Source organism: Scaptodrosophila lebanonensis, unplaced genomic scaffold (genome assembly GCF_003285725.1).
Source record: "Scaptodrosophila lebanonensis strain 11010-0011.00,11010-0021.00 unplaced genomic scaffold, SlebRS2 tig00001415-arrow-pilon, whole genome shotgun sequence".
NCBI lineage: Eukaryota > Metazoa > Arthropoda > Insecta > Diptera > Drosophilidae > Scaptodrosophila > Scaptodrosophila lebanonensis.
The window spans coordinates 11,846,130-11,872,922 of NW_022060742.1; the positions used below are offsets into that span (position 1 = coordinate 11,846,130).

General features: G+C 39.1%; 3 protein-coding genes across 7 annotated transcripts; 2 read left to right on the top strand and 1 right to left on the bottom strand.

Moving 5' to 3' along the window:
* Nucleotides 1–35: 35 nt before the first annotated feature.
* Nucleotides 36–5,933, top strand: LOC115632883 (alpha-1,3-mannosyl-glycoprotein 4-beta-N-acetylglucosaminyltransferase A). Of its 4 annotated transcripts, XM_030530161.1 has the most exons (4): nucleotides 36–353; nucleotides 1,982–2,120; nucleotides 2,215–2,282; nucleotides 2,362–5,933. In XM_030530161.1, exon 4 carries the CDS (start codon nucleotides 2,566–2,568, stop codon nucleotides 4,348–4,350), a length of 1,785 nt encoding a protein of 594 aa, XP_030386021.1. In that variant the 5' UTR covers nucleotides 36–353; nucleotides 1,982–2,120; nucleotides 2,215–2,282; nucleotides 2,362–2,565; the 3' UTR covers nucleotides 4,351–5,933. The 4 variants fall into 4 exon arrangements, with proteins under 4 accessions (XP_030386021.1, XP_030386020.1, XP_030386023.1 ...); XM_030530160.1 differs by having other exon boundaries at nucleotides 2,215–5,933; XM_030530163.1 differs by lacking the exon at nucleotides 1,982–2,120.
* A 1,904-nt stretch (nucleotides 5,934–7,837) lies between these two features.
* LOC115632143 (tyrosine-protein phosphatase non-receptor type 23) lies at nucleotides 7,838–18,344 on the bottom strand. 2 transcript variants are annotated; one of them, XM_030529160.1, is made up of 10 exons: nucleotides 18,167–18,344; nucleotides 17,092–17,841; nucleotides 14,380–17,031; nucleotides 13,146–13,652; nucleotides 12,584–13,081; nucleotides 12,396–12,524; nucleotides 9,326–9,507; nucleotides 9,071–9,258; nucleotides 8,320–8,439; nucleotides 7,838–8,259 (listed from the first exon to the last, which is right to left on the bottom strand). In XM_030529160.1, exons 1-10 carry the CDS (start codon nucleotides 18,248–18,250, stop codon nucleotides 8,147–8,149), a joined length of 5,223 nt encoding a protein of 1,740 aa, XP_030385020.1. In that variant the 5' UTR covers nucleotides 18,251–18,344; the 3' UTR covers nucleotides 7,838–8,146. The 2 variants fall into 2 exon arrangements, with proteins under 2 accessions (XP_030385020.1, XP_030385019.1); XM_030529159.1 differs by having other exon boundaries at nucleotides 12,584–13,087; nucleotides 18,167–18,343.
* On the top strand, nucleotides 9,807–11,487 carry LOC115632144. The gene is made up of 2 exons (XM_030529162.1): nucleotides 9,807–11,309; nucleotides 11,380–11,487. Exons 1-2 carry the CDS (start codon nucleotides 10,155–10,157, stop codon nucleotides 11,440–11,442), a joined length of 1,218 nt encoding a protein of 405 aa, XP_030385022.1. The 5' UTR covers nucleotides 9,807–10,154; the 3' UTR covers nucleotides 11,443–11,487.
* Nucleotides 18,345–26,793: the final 8,449 nt, after the last annotated feature.

Genomic DNA, 26,793 nt, shown 5'->3' on the forward strand with positions numbered 1-26,793 from the left:
GCTGCGTGACAGTCGCGCGAGTGTAGCAGCCGTTTTAAGCTTTTGCATACAATAACGCGAATATTGCGACATTTATTTACATAATAACAAAATGAATAAGCGAACAACAAAAACGTGTCCAATAAAGCTATGTAAATTGTTATAGATTTGCAAACCATATGGCAAAACCGAGAATCATTGAAGACGACACACACAAAGAAGAACTGTTTGTTTTATTTTCGTTACCAACGCTATCAATCAGTTCCTATTAACGTCGATTAAAGCAATTAGTGTGCTGTTTAACTAAAGGCAACTACTGTGCGTGAATTATATTGATTGTGCGTAATTTAAGCGCAATTAAGTGTCATTTACGAGTAAGTTTTGCTTCTACGTGTGTGCTTGTGTGTGCTGTGCACAGCAGAGGCGTGGACTTGAACTGTATACACACATGTATGTTTGTTTGTGCATATGTATGTATGTATATGAATGTTTATGTAGTTAATTCTTGGGGTGTTAATTTGACGGTTGTGTTGTTTATTTATTTATGTTTTGCGTTCTGTTTTCACAGTTCAGCTGAGTTAGCGGCAATTCTGATTCTTTTCTTGCTTACTTTTTTTTGCAAACAATTTTTTTCATACCCTGCTACCGAATGAAGAGGTATACCAGAAAGTATAAGTGTCAAGTTAATGGTGTAGACAGAAGGAGGCGTGGCAGATCTCATTTACGATCAGCATGATGGGACAAATCATGTCCGATCGTCCGTTTGTCCGACAACACTTGGGGATATCAAAGTTTTTCTTGTAGAAATCACTCAGACCAGGATAAACTTTTGGCTTTATAAAGATATCTGAAATAAATAAAATAAATATCTGAAATAATTTGTATACCCTGTACCCAAAGGGTATATTAGTTTTGTGCGAGTGTAGATGTAACAGACAGAAGGAGACGTGGCAGACCCCACAAAGTATATATATTCCTGATCAGGATGACAAGGCGAGTCGATATAGCCATATTTTAATTAATTAAATTTATTAAATTTTTTTTAATAAATTCTTGATTTTTTTGCGGCGGTACAGGGTATTTAAGAGTTGAGCCTGCTCGACTTTAGCATTCCTCTCTTGTTTAATTTTGTTATGAATTGATGCAAAGTTTTCCCCCCATCCTGGAATTTGCAGTTTTAAGCAGAGGAACTTTGCCAGCAGTCCTGCGGGATAGATTTACGCTGACTTTTCGTCGTCTAATGGTTCACGATGACATAACACTCCCAATTTCACCTGAAATCGTTCATATAGGCATGAACGGGTCGCGGTCAGCTAATGCAACGATGCGGGTGTCGGTCACAGAACTTGATATCCTTTATGTCTGCAGGAATCGAAAAAATCACCAAGAATAATGGCGGATTTTCAGGATATGGAGTGTGCTCTAATCAATTCAGTACAATATGGCACCATAATTAACAAAATTTCAATATTTTTTACAAATTTTGTTTTTACACACCTATTATTCCGTTCAGCCGAAATATTTGTATTTTATGAATTAACTAAGTTTTTTTTTAATGGTTGGTAAAGCCCTTTATTATTTGTTTTGTCGCTGAAGTATGTTTATTTTGAAAACTAATTGAGTTTTTGAGAATAATTAATTTTTGAAAAAAAAAAAAATGTTCTTGCACCAATTATTCTGTCCAGCTGTGTAGTTGCCATATCATCAAATTCTTATTATAATTACTTTTTTGTTTATTTAAATATGCTTTTATATATATACGGGTAAATCAGTAAACTATACAAATGATTTGCGCAACAAAGTTTATTTCATTTGCTGAACAGAGTCAGACTGGAGCGACTTTATTTTTCTACTTGTTTTTATTCACAAGTGTTTTTTTTATTGAGTTTTTAAATGCTTTTCAAACGTGCACCAGTAATTATTGAGCTTGCACTTGCTTTATATCTCATGTACAAATATACATACATACATATGTAAATACGCATTTGCTTTTTTCTTACAGCCCAGAGGCAGCTCTCACCCGTTAGGGCCCCAACAACCCACCGGCTTAGTTTTAGCGAAAACAACAATATCGAACGGCGACGACGACAACGACAACGACGATCTGACACAAGCAACGGTGCATTTTGGCGCTGAGCCATGTAATTTAATTTTTTTGTTCAAGCATTTGCATATTACACACTTATTATACAACAACACGAGAGCGGCTAAAACAAAAGTATTATTTTTTCGCAGGAGGTCGTACGCTGAGAACTGCGCCAGCTGCCATAAAAGACGTTAACGTCAACGACGACGGCTAAGAGGTGAGCAAAACAACGTTAAACGTTTTGACCTTCGCCCTAGCTTGTCGCATGCGGCTAATATGTGTGTTAATATTGGCAGGAAGCATTAGTCATTGCCAACAACATCATCAGCATAATAAGGGAAATGGGCCCGCCCATGGGAGCAGATCAAATTAGACGACGTTGGGCCGTCATGGACTGAGGCACACCCACTTACACATACTGTACATAGACAACGAATTGAGCGAACAATAACGTACATATATATATATATTAACTCAGACTGTTAATCCACTGGAGGAAAATGTTCAAAATACGACAACGCAACTGTTTGCTAATCGCGACGCTGCTCGTCTTGGCGCCTTGCATTGTGATATTGATGATAATGGGTCCAGAATTATCCACCGAACAGTCGCTGACGCAACGATTGGCCGAGTGTCACATGCGACTGCAGTATCTAGAGTCCATGTATCGGGCGAGACAGGAGGATGTCTCACTCCTCTCACAATATGTGGGTCAGTTGCAGATCAGCTCCTCCAGTAGCAGCAACAATACTGTGACAGGGATAACTAGCATGCCCAGCAGTGCTGTGCCCGCTTTTGGTCCCATTGCCAGTTTGGTGGATGCCCTTAGTCCAGAGGCACGCCAATTGTTGCGCAACGCCTCGCACGCCTCACGCACAGGAGTTGCCCAACGCTACACGCCCACACAAAATATACGTCTGCCCAATGCCTATCACTTTTTGCCGCATCTGCTGGACGATGCCAGTTCGTTGCGTCCGGCCTATTTGCAGAGCAAGGGACGTGCCGATGTTAGCATTGTACTCGGCGTGCCGACAGTGAAGCGGGAAAAGCAGTCCTATCTGCTCTCCACTCTGCACAATCTCATCGAAAACATGAACGAGGAGGAGCAGAATGAAACGCTCATTATAGTCTATATTGGGGAAACAGAGCTGGAGACAGTGCAGCTGATAGCGAAGCAAATCGAACACAGTTTCGAACAGCATGTGGAGAGTGGACTTATCGATATTATAGCGCCATCACCCAGCTATTATCCCAACTTTGAGACGCTGCGCATAACGCTGAACGATCCGCTGGAGCGTGTGAAGTGGCGTAGCAAACAGAATCTCGACTTTGCCTATTTGATGGCCTATGCGCAGGCAAAGGGCACCTTCTATGTGCAGCTAGAGGATGATATATTGACTAAGCGCCACTTTATAACGACCATGAAGAAATTTGCGCTGATCAAGAGCGCCCTAACGAAGCGCGATCAGCCGGCATGGTTTGTCCTCGATTTCTGTCAGCTTGGATTCATCGGAAAGATGTTCAAGAGCGCCGAGCTGCCCTATTTGATAACCTACTTTCAAATGTTCTACAACGATAAGCCCGTAGATTGGCTGCTTTCGTATTTTATTGAGTCCAAAGTGTGTCGCACCGACAAGGACCAAAAGCATTGCAATCAGGAGAAGGCCAAATATTGGCAGCATTTTCGCAAATCGCTTTTCCAGCACATTGGCACCAGCTCCTCCCTAAAGGGCAAGGTGCAGAAGCTGAAGGACAAACAGTTTGGCAGCAAGGTGCCGACCTATTATGCGCACATCCACAATCCACCCGCTTTCGTTAAATCGAATATAGCGCCCTACAAAAATTACGTTTTGAAGCGCGCCTATCGCGGCGAGACCTATTTCTGGGGCCTACTGCCCCAACCTGGCGACCTCGTACAGTTTATTTTTGAACAGCCCATCCTCTTGCGTCGCTATTTATTTCGCAGCGGCAATTCGGAGCATCCGTCGGATCGTTTCTATAACACCACCGTGGAGTTGCTCCCGGCGGATAGCCTGAGCGAGAATTCGTCGGTGTGGAGCATATATAATACAACCACAGACGGGTATCTGGTTGTGGGCGCTTTCGATGCTCTGGGCGTTGCCGAGAGCGTATTGGATCCGAAAATTGGTGCCATTAAGGAGCTGCGCTTGCACGTGCACAGCGACAGCGAGAATTGGGCGCTCCTTAGCGAAATCGAACTGCAACAGATGGGCGCTAACGGTGAGGAGAATGCGGCCAAGCCGCGATTCGCGGCGGGCAGCTGATTGCTGCATCGCCAGCGCGTGCGGCCCGAGGAGCAGCAGTAGCCACAGAGGATACGATTATTAAATGGAGAGAGAGAAACAGAGAATGTTGGCTGGAATATTTCGTGTATTGTTAACTCACATTATTTTTTTTTATGCTCCGCATTTCTCTCGCTGTCTATAAAAAGATATAACATCAACATGAATGTGTGTGTGTGTGTGTGTATATGTATGTATATTTTTCGAATGCTACTTTTTAAAGTCTACCATCTAAATGTGTAAATAACCTATACTATATACGTATTACTGCATATTGAAGCCATCTGTATATCTCAGCTACGTTTGCCGCACGTTGACAAAACAGAAGACTAAGCCATGGGCCTTTAGGCCTTTTACAGCCTCTATTCTAACTCCATAATTCCTGCACTCTGCAATCACATGATTTATACTCATTTTTCGCTTAGATCTATTCTGTGGCGTCGCTGAAACGTAGCTTCCATTTCTCATATATCTGTACTCCCGTATAAGAATACTAAGTGCCCCTTCCATTTGTTCATCATGTTGATATTTACATTTTGCACAGTGAAAAAATTGTGCGTCATTGTGCTATATACCACTATATATATATAACATATTAGCATATGTATGTATTTATATTTGAGCAGTATCATGACTTTTGTTATAAACCCCATTGTTATTTAGCTAAAGAGAAACAAATTGGCATTCTTGAATCTCGAATTGCATTGAAAACGAATTCTTTGCTATGATTTTATTTAAGTGTATTTTCTAAGTGTTAACTATCTGCTATATTCATAATTTATTTGTCCATCATTTTAAAACATTCCTCATATGAATGAACCTACCATGAAACGCTGCTATTTTCAATTAAAGCGTGCTGAATTATACATTGTTTGTATTCCTAAGTAGATGAATCGCTATAAAAATTTTATTATAATTTAAAAAGTATATATATGTTCTAAACAATAAGATGTCTGTCCCGTGCTCATTTATATATTGCATTAGCATTCGGAAGAACGAATATGAAAGTATAACGATTTGTTGCCTAAAATAACACACAACTTGAAGTATTATGACAGTTTTCGAAATATGTAATTATTTTTATGATTTAATTTGTATTATAAAACCAAACTGCTATTGTTTCCGTTCCAATTTTGTAAATCATCCTTCGCTTTTTTACGATTACGAATATATTAGATTATTCGTCTTTAAAATAACACAAAATGTTGAAAAGAATTTCACCCAAAAATTAATTAATCATTTTAAATATGTTTTTCATACTGAGAATTTTGAAACAATTTGATTTGCATCTCGAATTCCTCACTCATTCCCATTTACGATTGTGAAAGTCTCCCCCGTTTCTCACCTAACGTAAATACGCCATAATCAAAATCGCATTCATTGTGTATAACTATTAATACTACATAACGAAACCAATTTCTAGCATTGTTGCTTTTTTACTGTGATTTGTTAATAATTTTGCATAAACAATGGAATGACAACTAAACGAAAGAACAAAATAGTAATCCTAATAGTTTATTCAATATTTCAAATATTGTGCAAATAATGCGTTTAATGTATAAAACAAAAACACAAAAAAAAATGCTGATTAGTCATAAAAATTTCAAAATTCAAACAAAAACAAAATTTTTATAGCATTTTCGTATGTAACGATTTAAATTGTATTTAGATATTGAAGAATTGGAAATGCCAAATTTTTTTAGTATAGCATGAATTGGATTGAAAAGTAAAATGAATTTTTACGCAATACTTGGTTCCTGTTAAGTAAAATAGAATTGAAAAACTAGTGGCATATTTTGCATTTCAAAAAATATAAAAAAACTTCATTTTTTTCAAAATATGCTGCTAGAAGCGAACAAAACAAATTTGTAGACTGCTTTTGAACAAGAACAAAAAAAAATAAAACGCTCTAGACATGACAAGAACTGATGAATCAGTTTATTGTCGCGCATCTATATAATTTTAATAATGTGGCAGTACATACTATATATGTATATATATATTTTTGTATATTAATGTCTATTCATTTGTGTACTTCCCACGAAACGAACAAATCTAGCAGCTACAACGCCACAGGCTCATTTGCACAGCAGCTATACCCAAAATTCCTTTGCCAAACGTTGACAAGTAGTAAGACATGATTTTTGTGGTTTTAATCACATAGTAAAAATAATGTAATAGACTAATTGATATGCTTAGCGATACAGCATGCGAGCCAAGCATTGGAAGTTTTTTTTTAAAGCAAGGCGAGGTTTATGCTAAATTTTAACAGAAAACTTTATTCACTTTACAAATCTGGTTCAATATATGTAAATATATAATAAAAATAAAAAAATTTAATTTTCTTAAATCAATTGTTTTAAAATGTAAACTTTTTCCTAATAATGGATCGAATGTTTAAATTACTGGTATGTTTTTAAACGTCAAATGCAAAAAAATTGTAATTTTTTATGATTTATAAAGTGTTTAAATTTTATAAAAATAACACTAAATCAATAATTTAATTTGTATTCGATAATTTATCGATTGAATTTAATAATTTATATTAATTTGGCATAAACCGAGCCGAAAGCACACACCTATTGTTTGAAATGCCTATTTTAAAAGCAAAATTGGTGAAAGGAAAAGCACAGCTCACCAAAACTTAACCAAGTTAACCAATACGCGTATCCTTGTATAAGTTTAATGAATGGAGATTTGTTGGGTAATGCATTGGAAATCGAATAAAATAAAACAATAAACCTTTTTATCATGAATCGTGTTGTTTGTTATTAAAAAATATCCCACTATGAACGGCAATGAATATTTTCAATTGCTTTAAGGATACGAATATAGCGCGATTATGTTCCCAACTGGTTGCAGATCTGGAACAGCACTAAGCTTGTCTTATCAGGTCCTGCCGCCAAGACGGACATTTGATGTTGGGATTTTATATATATTCCAATCTGAACCGCACGACTAATTTCGTTTGGTCAATCAAATTATTGGATCAAGTCCTTGTGATCCTTAAATCGATGTTCATTTGATGGGAGAATTAAACAACGCAGGATTATTTGTTTTCACATTTTTAAGATATTTAGAGAGCCAGAACAGAAATCTCTAAACGTTTCGGGGCATTGACACCCTTGGATAAACTGTATTAGGTCATAACTCCTGATATTCGTATTTCACAGAATTTCAACTACAGAATAGAAAAAGCATTTATTAGTTTAAACGTGCTGTCAAGGACTTGATAATATTTTGATAAATTTATTAATCTCCAAAATCGGATCTATTTTGTAAAATACTTCGAATGTTTGAATATCGTGCCTCGGTTTTATGTCTTTAATAATCAGCAATATGCCTTTTACGTACGATATCCATATTCATCTCTTTCGCAAACTTTTGTGGCCCCAGCTCTACATCTATTTCTGTTTTATTTTTTGATTAAGTTATTTTTTTAGCACTTTTCTAAACTGAATTTACAAGGTTGTTAATGGAGAGTCATTTATTTGGAATAAATTGAACTTTATATATGATATACAATATCTTTTGATTACAAACATACAATAATAGAATACACTTAACAATAATTGGGACAATACATAAAATGTTTGATTTTTCAGAATACTTTTTCTTATAAGATGAGCTCAATAGTTTGCAACAATGACGCATCAAGTAGCCGTGGTCGTCGAGTAATATTAAATATGTGTGAAAACCTTTGAATTTTGATTAACATATTAAGCAATAAGCGCTGCCCGATTCAGTCTGCGCACACCAATCTTTGACAGCCCGCTGCTCATTTCAATTTCCACAGCGCATCCAATTCATTAAGTGGATCCTTGGTCTCCTGTTGCTCTTTAGCGTTCACTTGTGGCGCCATTTTCATTTGATATGAGGTCATTATGCCGCCTGTGGATAATAAAAAGCTTATTAGCGGACGTACTTGTTGCATGTTGGGTGACCTCTTACGTTTATTGAGCACATTATGGGCGTGGCTGAGTACAATTTGCATAGCCTGTTCCAGTGTGGCAGCGTCCCGCAGGGAGTTCTGGCGCTGACTGCAAATTCGTGACCAAACATCAACCACATCTAGGGAATAAACATAGATAGGAAGTCATACAATTTTAAAACATTGTTTAAATGGGATACTTTTCACAACCATACGTGACTTAAGTGCTAGTAATGAGAAGCGCAGAGAAGGGCACAAGGAAATAAATATGTGTTAGAATAATGAATAATTAGCCCATTGAATGCTAGTTCAAAGAACCTTTAAATTTTGTTATGATATTTAACCCATCAAATAGGAAACTTTTCACAACCAATCGTGACTTAAGTGCTAGTAATGAGAAGCGCAGAGAAGGGCTCAAGGAACTAAATAATATAAGAATAACGAATAACTAGCCCATATCACAGAAAGGAATGAATGTCTTGTATGGATGGGATGTGATAGTTATTATACCCTATATTTAGGGACTACTAAATAGCCAAGGCTATTGTAAAAAGATTACCCTAACTTCAAGGTTCTTTCGAACAACTGACTTCATATTTTGTTATAATATTAAACCCATAAAATAGGAAACTTTTCACAATCAATTGTAAAAAGATTACCCTAACATCTGAGTTCTTTCGAACAACTAACAACTCTTTTGTGTGATGATGTCATCTATCAATAAATATTTCTAATATACTAGTACACGTATATATTTCAGTTCCGGCTTACTTATCAAAATGGGTCGCGCTGCTTGCGTGGCCATCTGCGCACACACGGCTATGGCCAGTAATTCGGAACGCTCGGAGCCAGTTAGACAGTTCATTATAAGCGGAGAATTGGGTGTATTGGCTGCCAGACAACGCTGCTGATGAGTCTGCAGCGCATTGTTGCCTATGCCCAGCAGCTGGCTGGGCGATCTGTAAACAATATAGCGGATGTTAATTCAACCTATAATAGAGTTAAATACATTTTCGGGATACGTACGCCTTCGTCCACTGCTTGAGTTGCAGGAGCGACAAATCCAAGATAGCATCAGCGCCATGCATAGACAGCTGCAATTGGTACTCAGTACAATGGCTGAGCTGCTGAAGCTTCACACAATTGACGGTAAAGTCATCGTAGTGGGTGCGTTGGTCCAAAGTTTGTGGCCAGAATGGATCAAAAAGCTGAAAATTAGTAGACAAATGGTTAATTATTAAGCATTATAGGGTCGAGGTTTTAAAAGGTATAATTTTTTAATACTTTTCTATTGTGACAATCGGTTCTGTTGCTTTCGCCACTAGATGGATCGCTCTCCACAGCCATATTACAAATGTGAGGGAGAAGATGTAAACAAGTTAATGAACGGTTTTTCTTGAGACTTGCCAATAAACCGCTCATTGTACATACAAGAAAGAGATAAGGCAACAAGGCGCTATAATTCCAATAACACTAGCGGCGAAGCGATAATAAACACACCTACATATTCCAATACAAACAAATCGAGGAGAGAACAGCCGCAGAGTACATTAACATTTGGATCATCATTTTAAAAAGGCCCGTCGTTCATGTGTGATTAAGCGAGCGTGCATGTATTGTGTATACACATCTATATATGTATATATATGTACATATGTAGATAGTCTAGTTCGTCTTCTTCTTCTTCGCATAATCAAATGCGATAATGTGTCGCTCTTGTTATGCACGCTGTTTTAATCACAGTTTTGTTTTGATCGTCGGCGTGAAGGGGAGCTTGAAAGATCGCCAATTTGGGCATTTCTTGATCAAAGTTTAATTTCCCATTCCATCTGGCTCGGATCAACGAACAATCATAATGAGTGAAGTCCATATTTTTGAATTGAACGATGATTGTATGCGATCGGTGATCCAATATCTGAGTGTGGAGGATAAATTCAATTTGTACCATGTCTGCACGTTTTTTCGCCAACTGCTGACAGAGTGTTCGGGGAAGTGCCAAAAGATGATATGCAATGCCTATGAAAAAAGTCATAGACAGAAGCTACTGCTAGGTTCTCATAACGTAAAAGAACTTAGTATTGCATTGAATAATACTAGCTATTATTGGCCGCTGTTAGCAATGCCAGAAATGCTGTGCAAAATTATTGAAGGAATGACCCAATTGGAGCATTTGTCGTTAAGTATTGATGCAAATTTGGCGAGATGGCAGCCAGTCGTGCTGGCTTTACGGAATTTACCGAAGTTCAAAAGTCTCAGTATATCTGGCCCGAGTCAGCAGTTTCAAAATTGTAATCGCCCATTCGAGGTTTTACCCAACTACTTCCTTAAAAATCTAAGCCATTTGAGGCATCTAGAGGAGCTTTCCCTAACAGCCCAGGTTTACGTGCACGATTTAGTGGAATATTGCAAGTCAAATGATAAGCTAAGGGCTCTACGGCTACACGGTGGATGTGAGGGAAACATTTCGGCTATTGCCACACACTGTCCGAACTTGGAGGAGGTGAAGTTTCGCATGGAAAAGGAAACGGACTATGAACCAGTTACGAAGTTACCGAAACTGAAAAAACTGATCATCGAAGGGAATGTGTGGTATCCTATGGCCATATTTTTCAAGACCTTCTCTTCGGAGAGCTTGGAGCAACTACAGTTAATAGATGTGCAACACATACACCTGGATTTCGAGGCAACACAACAGATTGTACGCATGAAGGCTTTAAAGAGCCTGAGTTGCTATTTTCGAGAGGCCCGATCTATGGAACTTCTGAGTCAACTCAAGGAGCTAGAAGAGATATTCATTGTTCGATCCAATTTCGTTGGCTTTCCAGCGGCGTTCCTAAAAATCTTGACATCCTGCACAAAGTTGGATTGCTTTTGCATTGGAGATGCATTTGAATTAACTCGCGATCTCATTTTTCAAGTAGCCGAGCTATTGGAGTCGATCAGAAATCCCATCGCACAAGAACCACTGAAACTGGAATTGGGCGTATTTACAAAATTGTCACCGCGAGACGTAAGTGTTTATATACATAGAGCTTACATCAAGTCATATCGAACTAGTTCAATAAATTTCCCCTTTCCAGGCGAGACTGATCGACACAGCTTATTTGCGACTAGGTACAAATCCCTACTCAACAGTTAAATAAATGTATTAAGATATTATCATTGGTTCATCTTTTTGTCAAAGAAATACAGAATATTTAAATACATATTAATTAAATCTTAAATGCTAATCAAAATTCTCATATTAGTGAAATGATGTAAATAAAAAATTAAAAAATAAAATATATATTTATATTCCCTTTTCAAATAAATGTTCGTTGTTATAAGGAAAACTGTTTGAGTTCACAAAATAGCGATTTAGATTAGAGTTTATATACAAAAAGTGTAGAAGAATTTGTTCGTGACTTGGTCACAACGGCACAATACCGTTCATCGTTTGTTCCTACGTCAGTTGTAAGATATAGTGCCCCGATTTTGATAATAATGTAGATTATTGTTACTATACAACACTTATAAATGCCATTTTTTTTTTTTTTAAAGATATCTTCATAAACAAAAAAGTTATCCTACTAGGAGTTATTGTTCCACCGATCGGTCTAATGGTAGCTATATAAAATAATGAAGCTATATTGAGTTGTAATAAACTTGTTCTGTGTATGGATCAGGCAAGTCTATATACCAAGTTTGGTATCCGTAGTTGGTATGGTTCAAAAGTTATCGGGGTTCATACGGACGAACAGAGGGACAATTCGCCTCGTTATGTCGATCGTAGATGAATCTATATAACCTTCTTCTGCTTCTCTTAACTCTTTGGTACTTGGGTAGAAATTCTTATTTAAAAAAAGTTGCGATATTTTAATTCTATAAGATATAGTGTTAAGATTTTAAAAAGACATTTTTAAAAGTGAAAGTCATAATATGTACGATATTGTTATAAAGAAAACAGATTTGGTTCCTTAGAGCGACCATTACTGTGGCAGGTACATGTGTGTACATACGAGTATAAAATTATAGATAGTATTTCGATGTTTCAGTGGTTCAGTAAACTGTTTAGTAATAGGCTTAATAGTTTATAAAAATTATAGATTTTTCATACCTCATTGGGCGTATGCAAGCAGACAACTGTGCGCGATTTCTCTGACCAAATCATGGACCAAAAATCATTTATGGTATTGGCCTGCGGGGTTTGCGATATGATGATGTTGGGGCAGCCAGCACCAAGGTTCTGAAATAAAACATAGCATCAGCATTACATGGGAAAAGAGCGGAAGATCTGACATCCACCTTTATGTACGCCGCATTTATATAATCATCTGTCTGTTTGTCCAGCTTGACGCGCGCATGATCGTAGGGCAGACAGTCCAGTGAGCGATTCTTCTCGGGAAAGAGTTTGGCTATTGTTGTGGTACGCTTGAGGCTCGCATCCTTGTCCAGCTTCTGTTGCAGCTCCTTCCACTTGGTACTGAGTGCCGTCTGGCCATTCAACATCTTCACATGCAAATTCTCCACCAGTTTCTCATAGCTCTCGACCTCTTTGTGGAAATATTTGAGCGTTTTTTCTTGGTTGAAGGCATCGTGGGCGCGCATTTGGAATGTGGACGCATTGCTGCTCTGTTGTTTCTCGCTGGTGGAATGTGTCAATGAAACCGAGTCCCAATCGAAGTTGTCCAACGAGCTCAGATCCGAGCAATTGGATAGATTATCGATGCTGCCACGAGGAACAGATGCAGGAGGGGGCGAGTTTATAGGAGACCGGGGAGTGGTTGGCACGGAACTCTTGGGCTGCAGCTAGATGAGAAAATGTTAATTGTGGATTTGTGATCCAACAACCGATATGTATACAGACCTCCTGCGTTGCTGCTTCCTGTGTGGCCACTTGACTGGGCGGTGGTGTGGGCACAATCTGCGGCTGCAGTATCGGCTCTGGCAGCATCGGCGGCGGCACAGAGCCGACACAATCCAAATCGCTCAGCAGATCAATATTTTTCGAGTTTACAGCGCTTCCCAATTTGCTGTTCGGCTCGTCATTTCTGTTTTCCGGCTGCTCTGGCTGCAACTGTGCCGCTGACGAGGCATACTCTGCACTGCTGGTTGTGGTTTTGGTGCTCGCAATGCTGCTGGCGCCGCTCTGCATGTAGATCGATTGCTGCATGCTTGATTGTTGTTGTTGTTGTTGCTGGTGATTTGGTGTGGCCGGCTCAACGGGCTGTGCTGGTTGAGTTGTCTGCTGATTATTGGAGTGGTAGCCATACGGCGGCGTATAATAGTTGGGGGCACTATCCGGCGGCTGAGCATTGGTCGTCTCCACAGTTGTAGCGGCGGGTGGTGCCTTCGTGTGAGAAATTATTGGTGACTGTAAAGAGGTAAAGCATTTAGCACAGCAATTAGTAATAAATAAAACAATAAAAATATTTATACGGTAGAGAGAAATATAAAATATCTGCTTCTTTGTACCCTTAATATTTTAGTCGATACTACTCTTCACCGAATCGAAATCACTGGCTTTATAATTACAAGAGAATCGATGAATTATCAGAGGCATAAGAAATTACGACTAAGAATTCGTGTTAATTCCGACACTCAAAAACATAAAGTACTATATTTGTGTATTCTTTAAATAGTTTTGAAGTAATACTTTCAGGAATTCTCCGCCTTTTATTTGATTGAATCCTTTGAGTGTATGGAAATAATTACTTAATTTTTGTATTAATACATTAAAATAAATACTAAATTTCTTTTATGTTATGTACATTAGAATTTTCTATGCAGTTTCTACTTAAGGAGACCAAACCTAGAGGCTATACCTTCCAGCTACAGTCGAAACTATCTACATCCAGTAAATGCATCGTTTTATAAAGTTTTTGACTTATACTTAAGTACTAGTTGTGGAAGCCTTTTTATAAGTTTAATTGAATTTATTTATAAATTTATATTTTTTTTTAACCTTTTTAGAGTTTCGTAGCTTTTCTGGAATTAAAAAAAACAAAAAAAAAATACTACATTCCTAGCGTCTAAATACCGTAATTGTTTTAGTAAAATAATGTTTATAGATCTCAAATTTTATTGCTCTGTTAACTCACATCGAATCCCGTAGCCAGATTGGTTCGACTGGCCGCCTCTGAATTTGTGGTGCCCACCAGGGCCGCCTGTTGCTGTCCGCTTTGCGTAAACTGTCCGTATCCGGTCTGGGTGTGGGTGGCCAGGTGGCTATTGTCCTGCTGATAGCCACTGCTGTAATCGTAGCTGCCCGTTTGGGGATTGAAACTGTAGCCGGGGTGTGTGGAATAGCTGAGATGGGAGGAATCAGCGCCGACGTGACTGACTGGAGCGGGCGTAGGCGTTGGAATGGATGGAGGAGCCACGGGAGCAGCCACAGATGGAGATAGAGTTGGCATGGGAACAGCAGCTGGAGCTGATTCAGCGTATTGCAATGGATATTGAAGATTGGCTTGTGGTTGCTTGTTTTGGGACTGGGGATATACTGCTGGTTGCTGAGATGGTGCCTGCGATTGCTGATAGATTGCTGCCGGTTGTTGTGCCGACTGCTGGTAGCTAGCGGCCGACAAGGGCCCGTTGGTTGGAGCATAGTTAGAGGATTGTTGAGCGTAGGATGCGGGCTGCTGGTACAAAGATTGGGGATAGGCAGCCGGTGCTTGCGCCAATTGGGCCGTTTGAGGGGCATAAGCTGCTGATGTGGGTTGGGCGGCCTGTGATGTTGGATAGGCAGCCGCTGCTGGTGCTTGAGCTGCAGCCGCTTGGGAGGCTTGTGAATAGACAGCTTGCATGGCAGGATTAACCGCATAGGGTGACGAAGTCATCTCAGCGGGATTTGATGTTGCCACGTAGAGCGGCTGTTGATAATTGTAGACTGATTGCTGAGCAGGCGATGCTGCAGGTGGTGGATAGGCGCCATACTGATAGCCGTAGGGCAGAGATTGCTGAGCAAATGCTGCCTCTTGTTGTTGCTGCTGCTGCTGTTGCTGCTGCTGCTGTTGCTGGTGTTGCAAGCTGAGTTGGGCAAATGTTCCATGTAGAGTCTGTGAATTGGGCGAGGCCTGCGCCTTATAGGCGGGTGGAGCGATATGCTGTTGTTGTTGCTGATACATGGGATTGGTGTAGCCGGCGGCGCTCGGATCGTAATATTGCTGCTGCTGCAGACTGTAGGGCGGCGGCGGCTCGTTCGGTGCTGTGGCGTAGGCGGAGCAGGTCGCCTGCGTGGGATTCTCGGAGCCAACGGGCACTGGACGCACGGGTGGCACAAATGGCGTGGCATCCTGAACTGGTGAAATGCCCGCACCTGCAATGCTAGCTGCGCTTGCACCCTTTGCCTTCAAGTAGTCGCGTAGCTTGGGGGCGGCACCCACTGGCGTAGCTGATGCGCCAGTGTAGTCCGTCTTGGCCGTCGGCGCGGCTGATGTGGCTGCCGTGACGCTCTTCAAACGCTGCTGCCGCTCCTCCGACTGTACGTCGCGTGCGGATTTGAAACGCGTAAGCAGCTTTTGCACATTGCCCGCCAGCTTCTTGTAGAATTCGAGGCCCTTCGATGACTTGGCCAGCAAATCCTCGTACACATCATAGGAGGCCGCCAACGAGCTGTAGAAATTCTCCCGTTTCTGTTTAACATCCTGCAGTGTCTTGAGTACCGGAGCGGCTCGTGCATACGCCTCCGTAAGGGCTTGCAGAATATTTTGCTGTGCCAGCAAGTTTTGATCCATCAGCTGAGTGAGTTTGTCATGCTTGGCCAGTTCGGTGGCGAAGAGCGCTTGCATACCCTCCTGGCCTCCATGTGCTATCACCTTGGCCGTGATGTCGTCATCGTTGACGGCGATGCGCAGATCGGCATGAAATTGGGCACGCTGGGCCTTCATCTCATTTACCTTGTTAACAATTAGCTTAACATCCTTGAATATCTCGGCCGTGTTCAGCTCAGTGCTCAGCTTGGGCATTAGCTGTTGTATTTCCTGTAGCGGACGCGCCAATATCTTTAAATTATTCACATGCAGACTCATTGCCTTGCGCAGTGTGTTGTTCGATTCGCCGGCCCGGGCATGCGCCTCGCTATATTTCTGGAACTCACGCGTCAACTCGGTGATGTGTGCGTTGGGCGTGCGTTGCACGCCACTGGCCGCTTGGAACTCACGCTCTGCCTGCGCCTCCGCCTCAAGCATGTGCGTCAGCTCGTTCAGATTTGTCTCCACATCGGCTGTGATCTCGGCCAGCTGGGACATGGCTTCGATTAGATCGCTAATTGCCGTCTTGTTGGCATGCAATGCCGCACAGCGATCCACGATGCCTTGAGGCAGCTTATTGGCGTGCTCCTCGCTTATGTTCAGATTGTCCAACGTCAGCGAGCTCATATAGCTTTGCAGTTCCGTATCCTTTTGTTCAATGAGCGCTCCATATTTGCGCAATAGCTTGGCCTTTTCCTCGCTGTACATGGAGCTGGCCTCGTGCGCCTTCATCGGCACCAGACGGGCGAATAAGTCAGTGCCCGCGAACTCCTCGTCTGTAATTGAGAAACCAATGCCATTGACCAGATTGGCGCCCTGCACAGCAGCAATCGTGGAGAGTTCGGGCACAGACTCATGGTAAATGAACTCATTCTCGTTTTTGGCATTCTTGCGCTTCGCCTCAACCACGTCGGCGGTGAAAGTCAGGGATTCGTTGATCTCCGCCTGATCAGGCAGTCCCTTTGACTCCTTGCGCGCCTCCTCCAGCTTATCCCACGCCGCCTATTACAAAAAGGGAGAACAATAAGTATCAGTTGAGTAGCCTCGGAATTGATTACTCACCTGATAAAGCGTTACACGCTCGCCCATCTTGCGCTGCTCCTCAGCATGCTGTCCCTGGTACAAATATAAAATGCAATTCAAGTAGTTTATCTTGAAGCGCACATATTTTTTCCACAGCTTGTAGACGGAACTGTCGATGACCTGCGCCACCGGTCCATCGTCGCCACCCGTAAGCAGCGCAGCCAGCGCCGCTCCATAGTAGACAACAATCTGTGCCGTCACCTTGGCCACAATGTGGGGCTTGCGATTATCAATTAGCGACTTCTCCAGTATGCATTCCTGGGCCTGGGCGAAGCACACCTGTTGCATGAACACCAACAGCTCGGTGGTCATAAAGTCGCCGCCATTATTCACATTCGCATAGCGTTCCCGCAACTCTCCATAGGCCCAGGCAGCCGCCTGGAAATGAGTGCAAGCCATCTTCATGCCATCCACATCACCACGCGTCACCGACGCACCCGATTGTGTATGCGAGGCGGCAATGTTGAAGAGGACGGCGGCACGTTCGTATCGCATATCGTTGACCTCGTGAACCGTGCTGTGATACAAATCCTTCCAGCTGTACGTGAAAATGCCGCGCTCGGCCAGCTGAGGGAATCTATTTTGCAGCGCATGCAGCTGGCAGTAATATCGCTTCATGATTGGACTGCCATCCTTGGTGGTACGCATCGCCTGGTTGCGCAGCGTTTCCAGTGCATGCACCTCCTTTGAGTAGGACTCCGGATCCTCCTGATAGAACTCGGCAATGTACTGGAAAAGGTCAAGTGCGTAGTTGAAATTTAAGACTCATTATTGACAATCAGGCGACGACTGCTGCGAATGACTCATGCATTTTAATACCGCCCGCTTGGCAAAGCAAACAGAGCGAAAACAACAACAAAGGCAAATAACAATACCAACAAACAAAGATACCAATACTTTTACTTCATCCATTTTGACGAATGCACTTTACGGCAAACTTCTAGTTAAAGTCGAATTCATCTGGCATTGTGTCTGTGTGTGTGTTTGTTCCCATAATTCAATTTGTGTAATAATTGGCCCCCGTAGAAGTCTCGGGACCTCAGCCCAGACCCACCTTTTTCAGCGCCGCATATGAAGTGCCCTCGGGACTAGACTTGAGGGCAAACCACAGCATATGCAGACGCGGCACGGCCTCCATTGTGTGTTGACGCTTTGCTTATACGCCCAGACAATTTTTCAACGATTGCCTAATGAAATGAACCGAAAACGAAGCGAAACTTTGAATAGAAAAAGTGCACTGCAATCCGATAACGAAATACAATTCTGCCTATCGATTGGCGAATAGTGCTGCCAGTTCTACAAACATGTGCAAGTGCTGCCAATCAACTAGCAGCAAGCGGAATATTTGAAATTGAAGAGTGAATTTTATAAAATACATTTTAACTACATTTTAAATACTGCTGCCAATCAACAAGCTGGCGGAATATTTGAAATTGAGGAGTGAATTTTATAAAATACATTTTAACTTCATTTTAAATACACCCAATTCTATTTTTAAACGGTTTTGATTTGACCCGGTTTGAAAATTAAAAATGTTATATATGGTTACAGGACATTATTCCATTTAGCACGATTTAAAATAACATAACGACATTTTCTGGAACCAATCTACCGTGGGAAATCACATCGTTTAAACCATTAGTGCTTTTGCACATTTGTGATAAATGTGTAAATTTCCAAAGTTGTGAAAATGTGTGCTTACTAGTTTGTTATCAATTGAGTTATTTTAAAATTTGGTTTGTTTTACACTAAAACGAAATTATAAACAATTTAGCCAATTTTTCAACCCCTTGCTTAGTACTGCAAATGCACTATAGATGGCGCATTAGAAAAATGCTGCCAAATCAACGCTACACTTCGAACTTCGTTGCCGACGAACAAATATTTATTGAATAATAAATACAGATTGTTTATATTTATTTTGAAATTGATTTGCTCTTTCCTAACTCTTGCATAATCATATTCTGCACAGTATTTGCGCTAAAAGTTTTACATTTGAATTGAACATTTAAGTTATCACATTTAGAATACAATTGAATATTTAATTATAAACTGCAAGCAGCTTAATTTTGATTTTCTTCAACTCCAACTTCCAAATAGTTTCCTTAGCAGCAGCCTCTTCTGTTCGCACAAGCAGCATAATGGAGAAGTGCTGCCGGCAAAAATTATCCTTTTTTACTCGCATTCCTTTTGCCCGGCCGGCCATAATGAAAGCACCTAATCCGTTTGCCACCAAAAAAGAGTAAAAATAATACGCCAAACTGAAATATGTTGCAACACAAATGAGAATTTGCATTTGCCAGCTTACGAAAACAAAACAGCGACAAATGGCCAGCTCAGTGGATGCTGACATGAAAGGAGCACGGCAGGTGGGAAGAGCTCTTTGTTCCAGAGACCCACAAAAATATTGAAAAAAAAAGGTGGGGTGTTGGGAGAATAAGAACACTTTTAGTTAATTTTATTATTTATACAACGCTTTTTTGTTGTGCAACTTGTGCAGCATTTTTTTTAGCACTTCCTGTGCCAAATTCTGTCCACAAGCGTGCGTTGCAAATTCTTACCGACAACAGCAACTATAACAAGAACAATAGCATCAAGCGTAGTCCAGCTGCATGTTTCCTGAAAATTTTTGCCACCACCCCTTCGTTTCACTTCAAGCCCCGCCCAGTATGTGCGTGCGTGCGTGTGTTTAAAAAGCCAAAATGTTGTTAACATTTCCGCTTGGCCTTTCGTTACCGAGCGGCATCATAATTCGCATGCCTAACAACTGCACAAGAAGAATTTCGTTGCAAAATTATTGTGAAACATTTGCAATTTGCACATGCCAACATTTTTACCACCCCTTCCCCTTCCCCTCCCCCCACTCCACTATCCCTAATCCGACCTCCCTCTTCTTATAGTTTTTCTTCCCGATATACTCTGACGCAGAAGGGTCCAATACGGTAGCTAATGCGAAATAATCGGGCCTTTACCCATTGCCGATGTAGTAGATTTGTTGCATCCGGCTGTATCCGAAAAATGATTGAGTTATTTGCCATCAAGAGTCACTGGAAGGCAGAACATTTAGAGTCAAAAACCTTGAGAGTTTTTTGAAATTTTGAACGTCTCAATATATGCATAAATACAGATTATAAATTGTATCTGCATTTGACACTTCACCATGTTTTAACCTTTCACTAAACCCTTCATTTAAGATTATTTTCGATTATTAATAATTACCCCAAATTATTCATTAATACTTTCAAGATATATTATTTTTTGAATTTCAATTCCTTTAACATTACACAAGGAATTATTATGTTCGATCACATCAAAATCAAATCGATCTTATACCAATGTCTTACCAATGTTCTACAAAAATAATATATTTTTTTAATGTTTACATAAATTAAAAAGTTCTTAGAAAAAGAAGCGGTTTGGATCTGAATTTTATTAAAAAAAAAATACTCCCCTGCCAAAACCTAATGGCCCAGCAATAATTTGCAATGCATCCCATAGTCGGCTATCTATCCTATCTCACAATATGGTTGAAGTTTTTACTTTGTGTGCACGCCTCTTTTATTTTTAGCTTTTGGTATTTGTTTCTGGCTTCTCATGGGTGCCAAAAAGTCTGTCAAAATGTTTATTGCGTTGTCATGCGAGAAAGTACAATTACATACGCACACTTCTGTATTCAAGTGTGGCCGTATTCTGCACAATTCACTGAATAATTCGGTGGGAAAATGGAGGGGGCATAAAAATATTTTTGGAGCTCCCCACAGCTCGCAGCTAAAAGGATTGGAAACTAATAACACAGATAGTGCAAAATGCAAAATGTTTATGGTGTCTTTAATCATATTTTTTTGTCCGTATAAGAAATCGAAAAAATTTGTTCAACTCTCAATCTTTCGAATACAAACATGCTTCAAAAAAAGACTAGAAATAAATTATTAAGAAAATAAAAATTAATACAGCTGCTAGCTTATATTGACCGTCACTCAAAACGTTTCAATATACACTTTGAGAAAATTAGACACAATCGAGAAAATACTACAATATATTTTAAAATGAAACTTCTATGTGAGTGTTTTGAATGCAACCTTTTCTGTGACGAAACCCTTAGCACAGTAACAGGCTCTCATAAGTTAGCTGAATTTCTAGCCATTTATTTGAGCCATTAGCGGGTTTTCTATTCATTCTATCTACTTCCATTTTTACATTTTCTATCTGTATCCATTTCTTTTTTAGCATATTCTGCCCATTCTTTGGTGGGTTTCTAACCATTTATAGGTTCATAAGTTTATAAGGTTTATTTATAAGTTTTCTAGCCTTTGTTTTTAGTGGACTTTCTTGCTATTTATTGGGAATTTTCTAGCTATGTTTCTATTCATTTTTAGATGATTTTCTAGACATTTTCTTCGATAACCGACAGCTATAACCATTTTCTTGCCATTCCTCACAAGCCAAATGTACATTAGCCATCAATTATTGTTAATTAATTACATAATCTGATATAGGATGTATGTATTGCATGTATTGGAATAAAAATCTTAATTATTGCTTTGAAAATATGCTCCTTTTGAGTTAATACCAGCATGTCAGTTCAAGCTGAATAATCCAATTGTCCACATACATATACAAGTTTTCAACACTCAAATTTTCTTGAGCGGATATGTTAGTTTCAGAAACAAGAAAAAATCTTACCGAGACAAAACTGACGATCTTTCATGTTTGGCCAAATATTCAGGCGCAATCTGGCTGGAATGTGCTTCTTATTAAAAAACATCAATCAGCGTTAAGTTAATCCATAAAATATATTGAGAGGCTCTCTCTTTATTTTTCCGAAATCATCGTTAACAGGGACGATTGCAATAATATCCTCACAGAACTCCAAATTCTCGATGTCGTGGACTCCCGAAAATAATTGAACACCTTTTTCAATGATTTCGTAGCCGCAATTCCAAAAAATGTCAAGCAAACTTTTTTTTTTTAGAATGTTTACGAATTAAATAAAGCAGTTTGGATCAAATGTGATTTCTATAGGTATATACATATGTGGCCGATTTGTCCAAGTTTTAGCTTAAAAGCATGCACCCTTTTCTTCGAGTGTATACTCCATACATATGTAAGTATATAAATGCAGTCTGGTGTCGTGCTGCTGTTCCTTTAAATATTGGCAAATGACAGAATTTTAATAGAAAACTCCCCGCGTGATTTTCTATTGCATTAAATAAAAAAAAAAAAAATAAAATAAAAATAGAGAAAGAAAAAGTTGTGGCTCAACAGCAGCAGCAAAAACATTAAACTGTTAACGAATTTTTCTTATCGTGTTTTTCCATTTTCGTTTTGTAGTTGTTGGAGATTTGAACTCAAGTTGTTTTGCAGCTTATCGCAGCTTGTTTTTGTGTCTTCGTCTCGCTCGAATGTCAATAGATGCGCTTTTCGTGATAATTTTCTTGTTTTCCGCATTAGTGCGTATTGTCTGCCCCGGCGCATTCAAATTAAAATTTATTTTCACTCTGCACAGAAGCAGGTACAGAATTAAAAGTTTAAATTGAAATTCTGTAGTTTTCGGACGACTGTATTTGAAGGAATTGGTTAAACAATTGTTCGATTTCTACTTCAAAATGTCCAAAAGAATTCCTTTCAATTATAGCAACAATTGTTGGCTAACACTTTTCGAATGCATTCAAAGTATTCGCTAATATTTGTGGTTGAAACTTGCGCAATTTTATAAATCAATCTAGCAAGATGCTATGCATATTGTAGGGAAAATATAATTTGCATTTCAAATGTGGCAGTAAGGGAACGAATTAAATCTATAATATTCTGCGAAGGATAAGCAAGCTTACTTCCACATCTTTATTTTCCTGTAATATTCTAAATCGGAAGCACAGCTATATACCTTTGTACTATTTAACAAAGGAGTGATTGGCTGCTTTAAAAACTAACAGTTTGCTATTTCTTTAAATATTCTAGCTACCCGTTGGATGGGAATAAGGTAAATTAAACTGTAGCGTCTGTAGCTTTTGTTTTGTTCCGTTTAAATAACTTAATTTTGAGGCAATTAGGTTAGGATAGTTAATAAAATTCAGCATTGAAATTAACGTTTAGTCGTACATACTAACTAAGGTACAATTTGCTTAGCTGCACCGATACTTAGCTGCATTAATATTTATATAATATAATAATATAATAATATAATAATATAATAATATAATAATATAATAATATAATAATATAATAATATAATAATATAATAATATAATAATATAATAATATAATAATATAATAATATAATAATATACTATTATAATAATATACTAATATAATAATATAATAATAAATTAATTACGTTTGGTGCATCCTATTTAATAGCCTTTTGCACTTGAGCGCCTCATATCGGCAGTCAATTATTGCCATTTTCTATGAATACTAAAAAAGTTAGCTGCGCCATCTATGAAATGTTTTTAAACCCCCTCCTTCCCTCCTTCCCACCCTCCTCCCACTCCAACGCAATTAGCGATTTTCCATAGCTGCCGTACTTCTAGGAATTTCCCTTTGTCCTTCAATAATTGTAATTTATATATTTTGAAAAATTATTATTATGTATTAATCAAAGTGATCAACCAACAATATCATGTTAGATAATTTGCATGAAACGAAATACGTATGGCAGGCGCGGGAGCGGATTTACAGTTTTGATTTTTGCTTCCTTGCTTTCACTTTTACATTCTTCAAGAGAGCATTCTGCTTGCAGCTGCAATGCAAGGCTTAGTTTTTCTCGACCTGTTGAACGCGTCGCGCCGTTTGTTTGGAGTTGCCGGTAACTCTGAGAAAATGTTTAATTAATAGTTTAAATATTATAAATATTATGTCAAAGCATATGTGCATATTAAGTTGCGTGTGAAGTGTTCTTAACTCTTTGTTTATTAATGCGAAAATACTGCGCGATTAATGTGCTGCGCACATACATACATACTTAAGTGTGTATGTGTGTGTTCGTGATTTCAAATAAATTGCGCAGTGTGTCAATTTTTGTTTTATTTTTTTAAGTGCTTATAAATGTGATTCAAATAAGTAAAGGTGTTCAATTTTAAAATAATGTTTAATTAAAGCGATCGCAATTAATCTGTATGTAAAGGTAAGTACGCCGCGATTTATATTAATGATTCTTAAATTTTTTTTATGTTGTACATATGTATGTGTGCATACACACGTATGAATAGATTTCACTCACAGTGGCGTTTATATTAGCAGACAAAATGTAACCATAACATAACAGAGAACACAAAAAAGAAAGAAAGAAAAAACTCAATAACAGAACTTGCCGAATCTGTTGTATAGTATAACAGATTGCGAACTTGCTTACATTTGTGTGTTGAGTCTGTTGTATGAAGACATGCCAACAGGTTGGCGTTTGGGTGGTCGAGCGCCCCAACTTGTCGCAAAGGACCAAGAGAGTGCAGTTAGATCAATCAGAAAAGCAAGAGAGCGTATGTATTCTCTTAAAAAATGTAACGTAATGAAGTAAGCATGGAAGACACAATTATACTTAATAAATAATTGGTAGTCGAGACAATTTCTTTCTTTCATCCGGTATTTGCACAATTAAAGAAATTACGATTAATAGTTATAATCATAAATGCAATATCTGCCAATGTTTCGCCAGCAGCTCTCTCTGTACGGTACAGATACACACGTGTATATGTATTTAATATGCATATACAAAATGATCATTATTAAAAACAATTAATATTTGTAAGTAGACAAAAAGTGGGACAAATATTTTATAATTACAAAAGAAACCCTTGGCGTGAATATTTGGAAATATATTTATTTATTAGTCCATAGGGGTCATTAAATTGTATGCATTTTCGTCAAGTTAGGCCAATTGTTTGTAAAACATTGCTTTAAAGCACAGTTGAGCAGGTATGGAAATATATAAAGTCGACCCATTAACCACTCCACTTTACACTTTAAATTATTTTCTATGCTATGTTATGTATTTAAGCAATTGTGCCATATTATTACTTACTGTCATTTGATTGCGCGCTGAGCTCACTCCATTCGATTTAATTACTTAATTCTATTGAATAGGCGTCGTAAAATGAGACAACTACGGAACGCATTTACGATTACGCCTTCAATATAAATATATGTAGATAGTAACTACCCAACAAATTAGCCTAAGCTGACAAGCTGTGACAAATTAATGAAAATCAAAACGTTCGGGTCATTAAAAATATTTATCGCATGGCAAGAATGTGACTTTAAGTGGTCGGCGAGTTGAGGCTTGAAGGAGTAAACAATTTTTATGCGAATTTTGTTTATGCTCTGCATAAAGCCTCGACTCAAATGGAAATGGTATTTCGTGTCATAAAAATTATAACAATGACAGAAGGAGAGCGGAAGGAGTGCGGAACGAGCGCGGAAGGAGCACAGTTGAGGAGCTCATAAGACAAAGCCAGCAGCTAGTCATCAAAATGGCTGAGCAGGCCGTGCCAGGCACATAAAAGCCGGTCAACGCTGATGCCTCTGCGCTGATACGGGCCAGCGACCATTCCCCCCCAAACGCATCAAAATCAAACACATTCATATGTTCTGCGGTAGGCTGAAAAAGTAGTGGGCGTGGCTGTCAGCCCATAAAAAGTTGCAAAAGAAAAATTCGCGCATGTTTTTGTACGGAGGGAGCGCATAAAAATTTTTATGTGCCGTACATGGCGGGCGAGCTTTTGAAATGCATTTCAAATTGTCATAAATTCGTATTAATTTGAGCAGCGTGTAGATTTTATGTGCAGCCCCCTCTCCCCTTTTCCCTCTCCCCCCGTGCTGCTCCTGCCTTAGGCAATGCTTTGCGGTGCCTTTGGTTTGTTGTTTGTTTTTGTTTTAGTCCTTTGGGATTTGGTTAGCTGTCGTGGCTTTGCCTGCTTAGCCTTTTGGTCAACATTTTAGCCACGAGCTTGTACTCGTATGTTGTGTACGCTTAGGCCGACACATGCCTGCTTTGCACTTAACGGTTGTTTTTTTTTTGGTTTCTCTCCTTGTTTTTTTTTTTTTTTTTTTAATTGCCCACATGCATGGGCATTTGTGTAAAGGGTCGTATGAGTCCTTGTAATGTCCTTTTTATGGCCGCGCTTTTGTGTTTCTGCATTAAGTGATAAGCTCGATGGCTCCTTGATGATCGATAGAGGGCAGTTAAAGGGCATTTGTAATATTTTCCCATTTGTTTTTGAAATGGCCCTCAAAACGATTAAAACATTGCAGTGGAAAACGAGCCTGTAACTCACCAAGCAACTGCTCTGTAAATTACCTTAAATTCCTATGCAATTGGCTTGTTTGCTATTGTTGCATTCTTAAATTAAATCAATAGAGAAATGAAAATACTAATTTATTAGAGAAGCTCTAAACGACTTTACAGTTTTGAGCCAACGAAGGGATTGTTAAAGGAGTATCAAAAAAGCTTCCTCTCCGTCGTGTAACAGAGCTCCCATTAATATTTTAGATAATATGTAGGTCGCGTGTGTGGAATTTTCTTATCGAGAACAATCAATAGCTATTCAGGAAGCTCGACTTTTAGGGAACAGTAAAGATGGACATGGTCGTCTCCCGTCTCCCATCTCCCGTTTTCTCCCTTCCCTGTTTATATGCTATTCAATTGCCCTCCAAAAATCTGTAGTCTGTCGCGTCGAAAAATAAGGT

Bases quoted from the DNA above. Each gene is read 5' to 3' on its own strand.
- LOC115632883 (XM_030530160.1), top strand. From the start codon at position 2,566: ATGTTCAAAATACGACAACGCAACTGTTTGCTAATCGCGACGCTGCTC.
- LOC115632144 (XM_030529162.1), top strand. From the start codon at position 10,155: ATGAGTGAAGTCCATATTTTTGAATTGAACGATGATTGTATGCGATCG. The intron at 11,310-11,379 runs GTAAGTGTTTAT...TCCCCTTTCCAG, and splicing joins CAAAATTGTCACCGCGAGAC to GCGAGACTGATCGACACAGC.
- LOC115632143 (XM_030529159.1), bottom strand. From the start codon at position 18,250: ATGGAGGCCGTGCCGCGTCTGCATATGCTGTGGTTTGCCCTCAAGTCT. The intron at 17,032-17,091 runs GTGAGTAATCAA...TTTTTGTAATAG, and splicing joins AGCGTGTAACGCTTTATCAG to GCGGCGTGGGATAAGCTGGA. The intron at 13,653-14,379 runs GTGAGTTAACAG...ACCTCTTTACAG, and splicing joins ATCTGGCTACGGGATTCGAT to TCACCAATAATTTCTCACAC.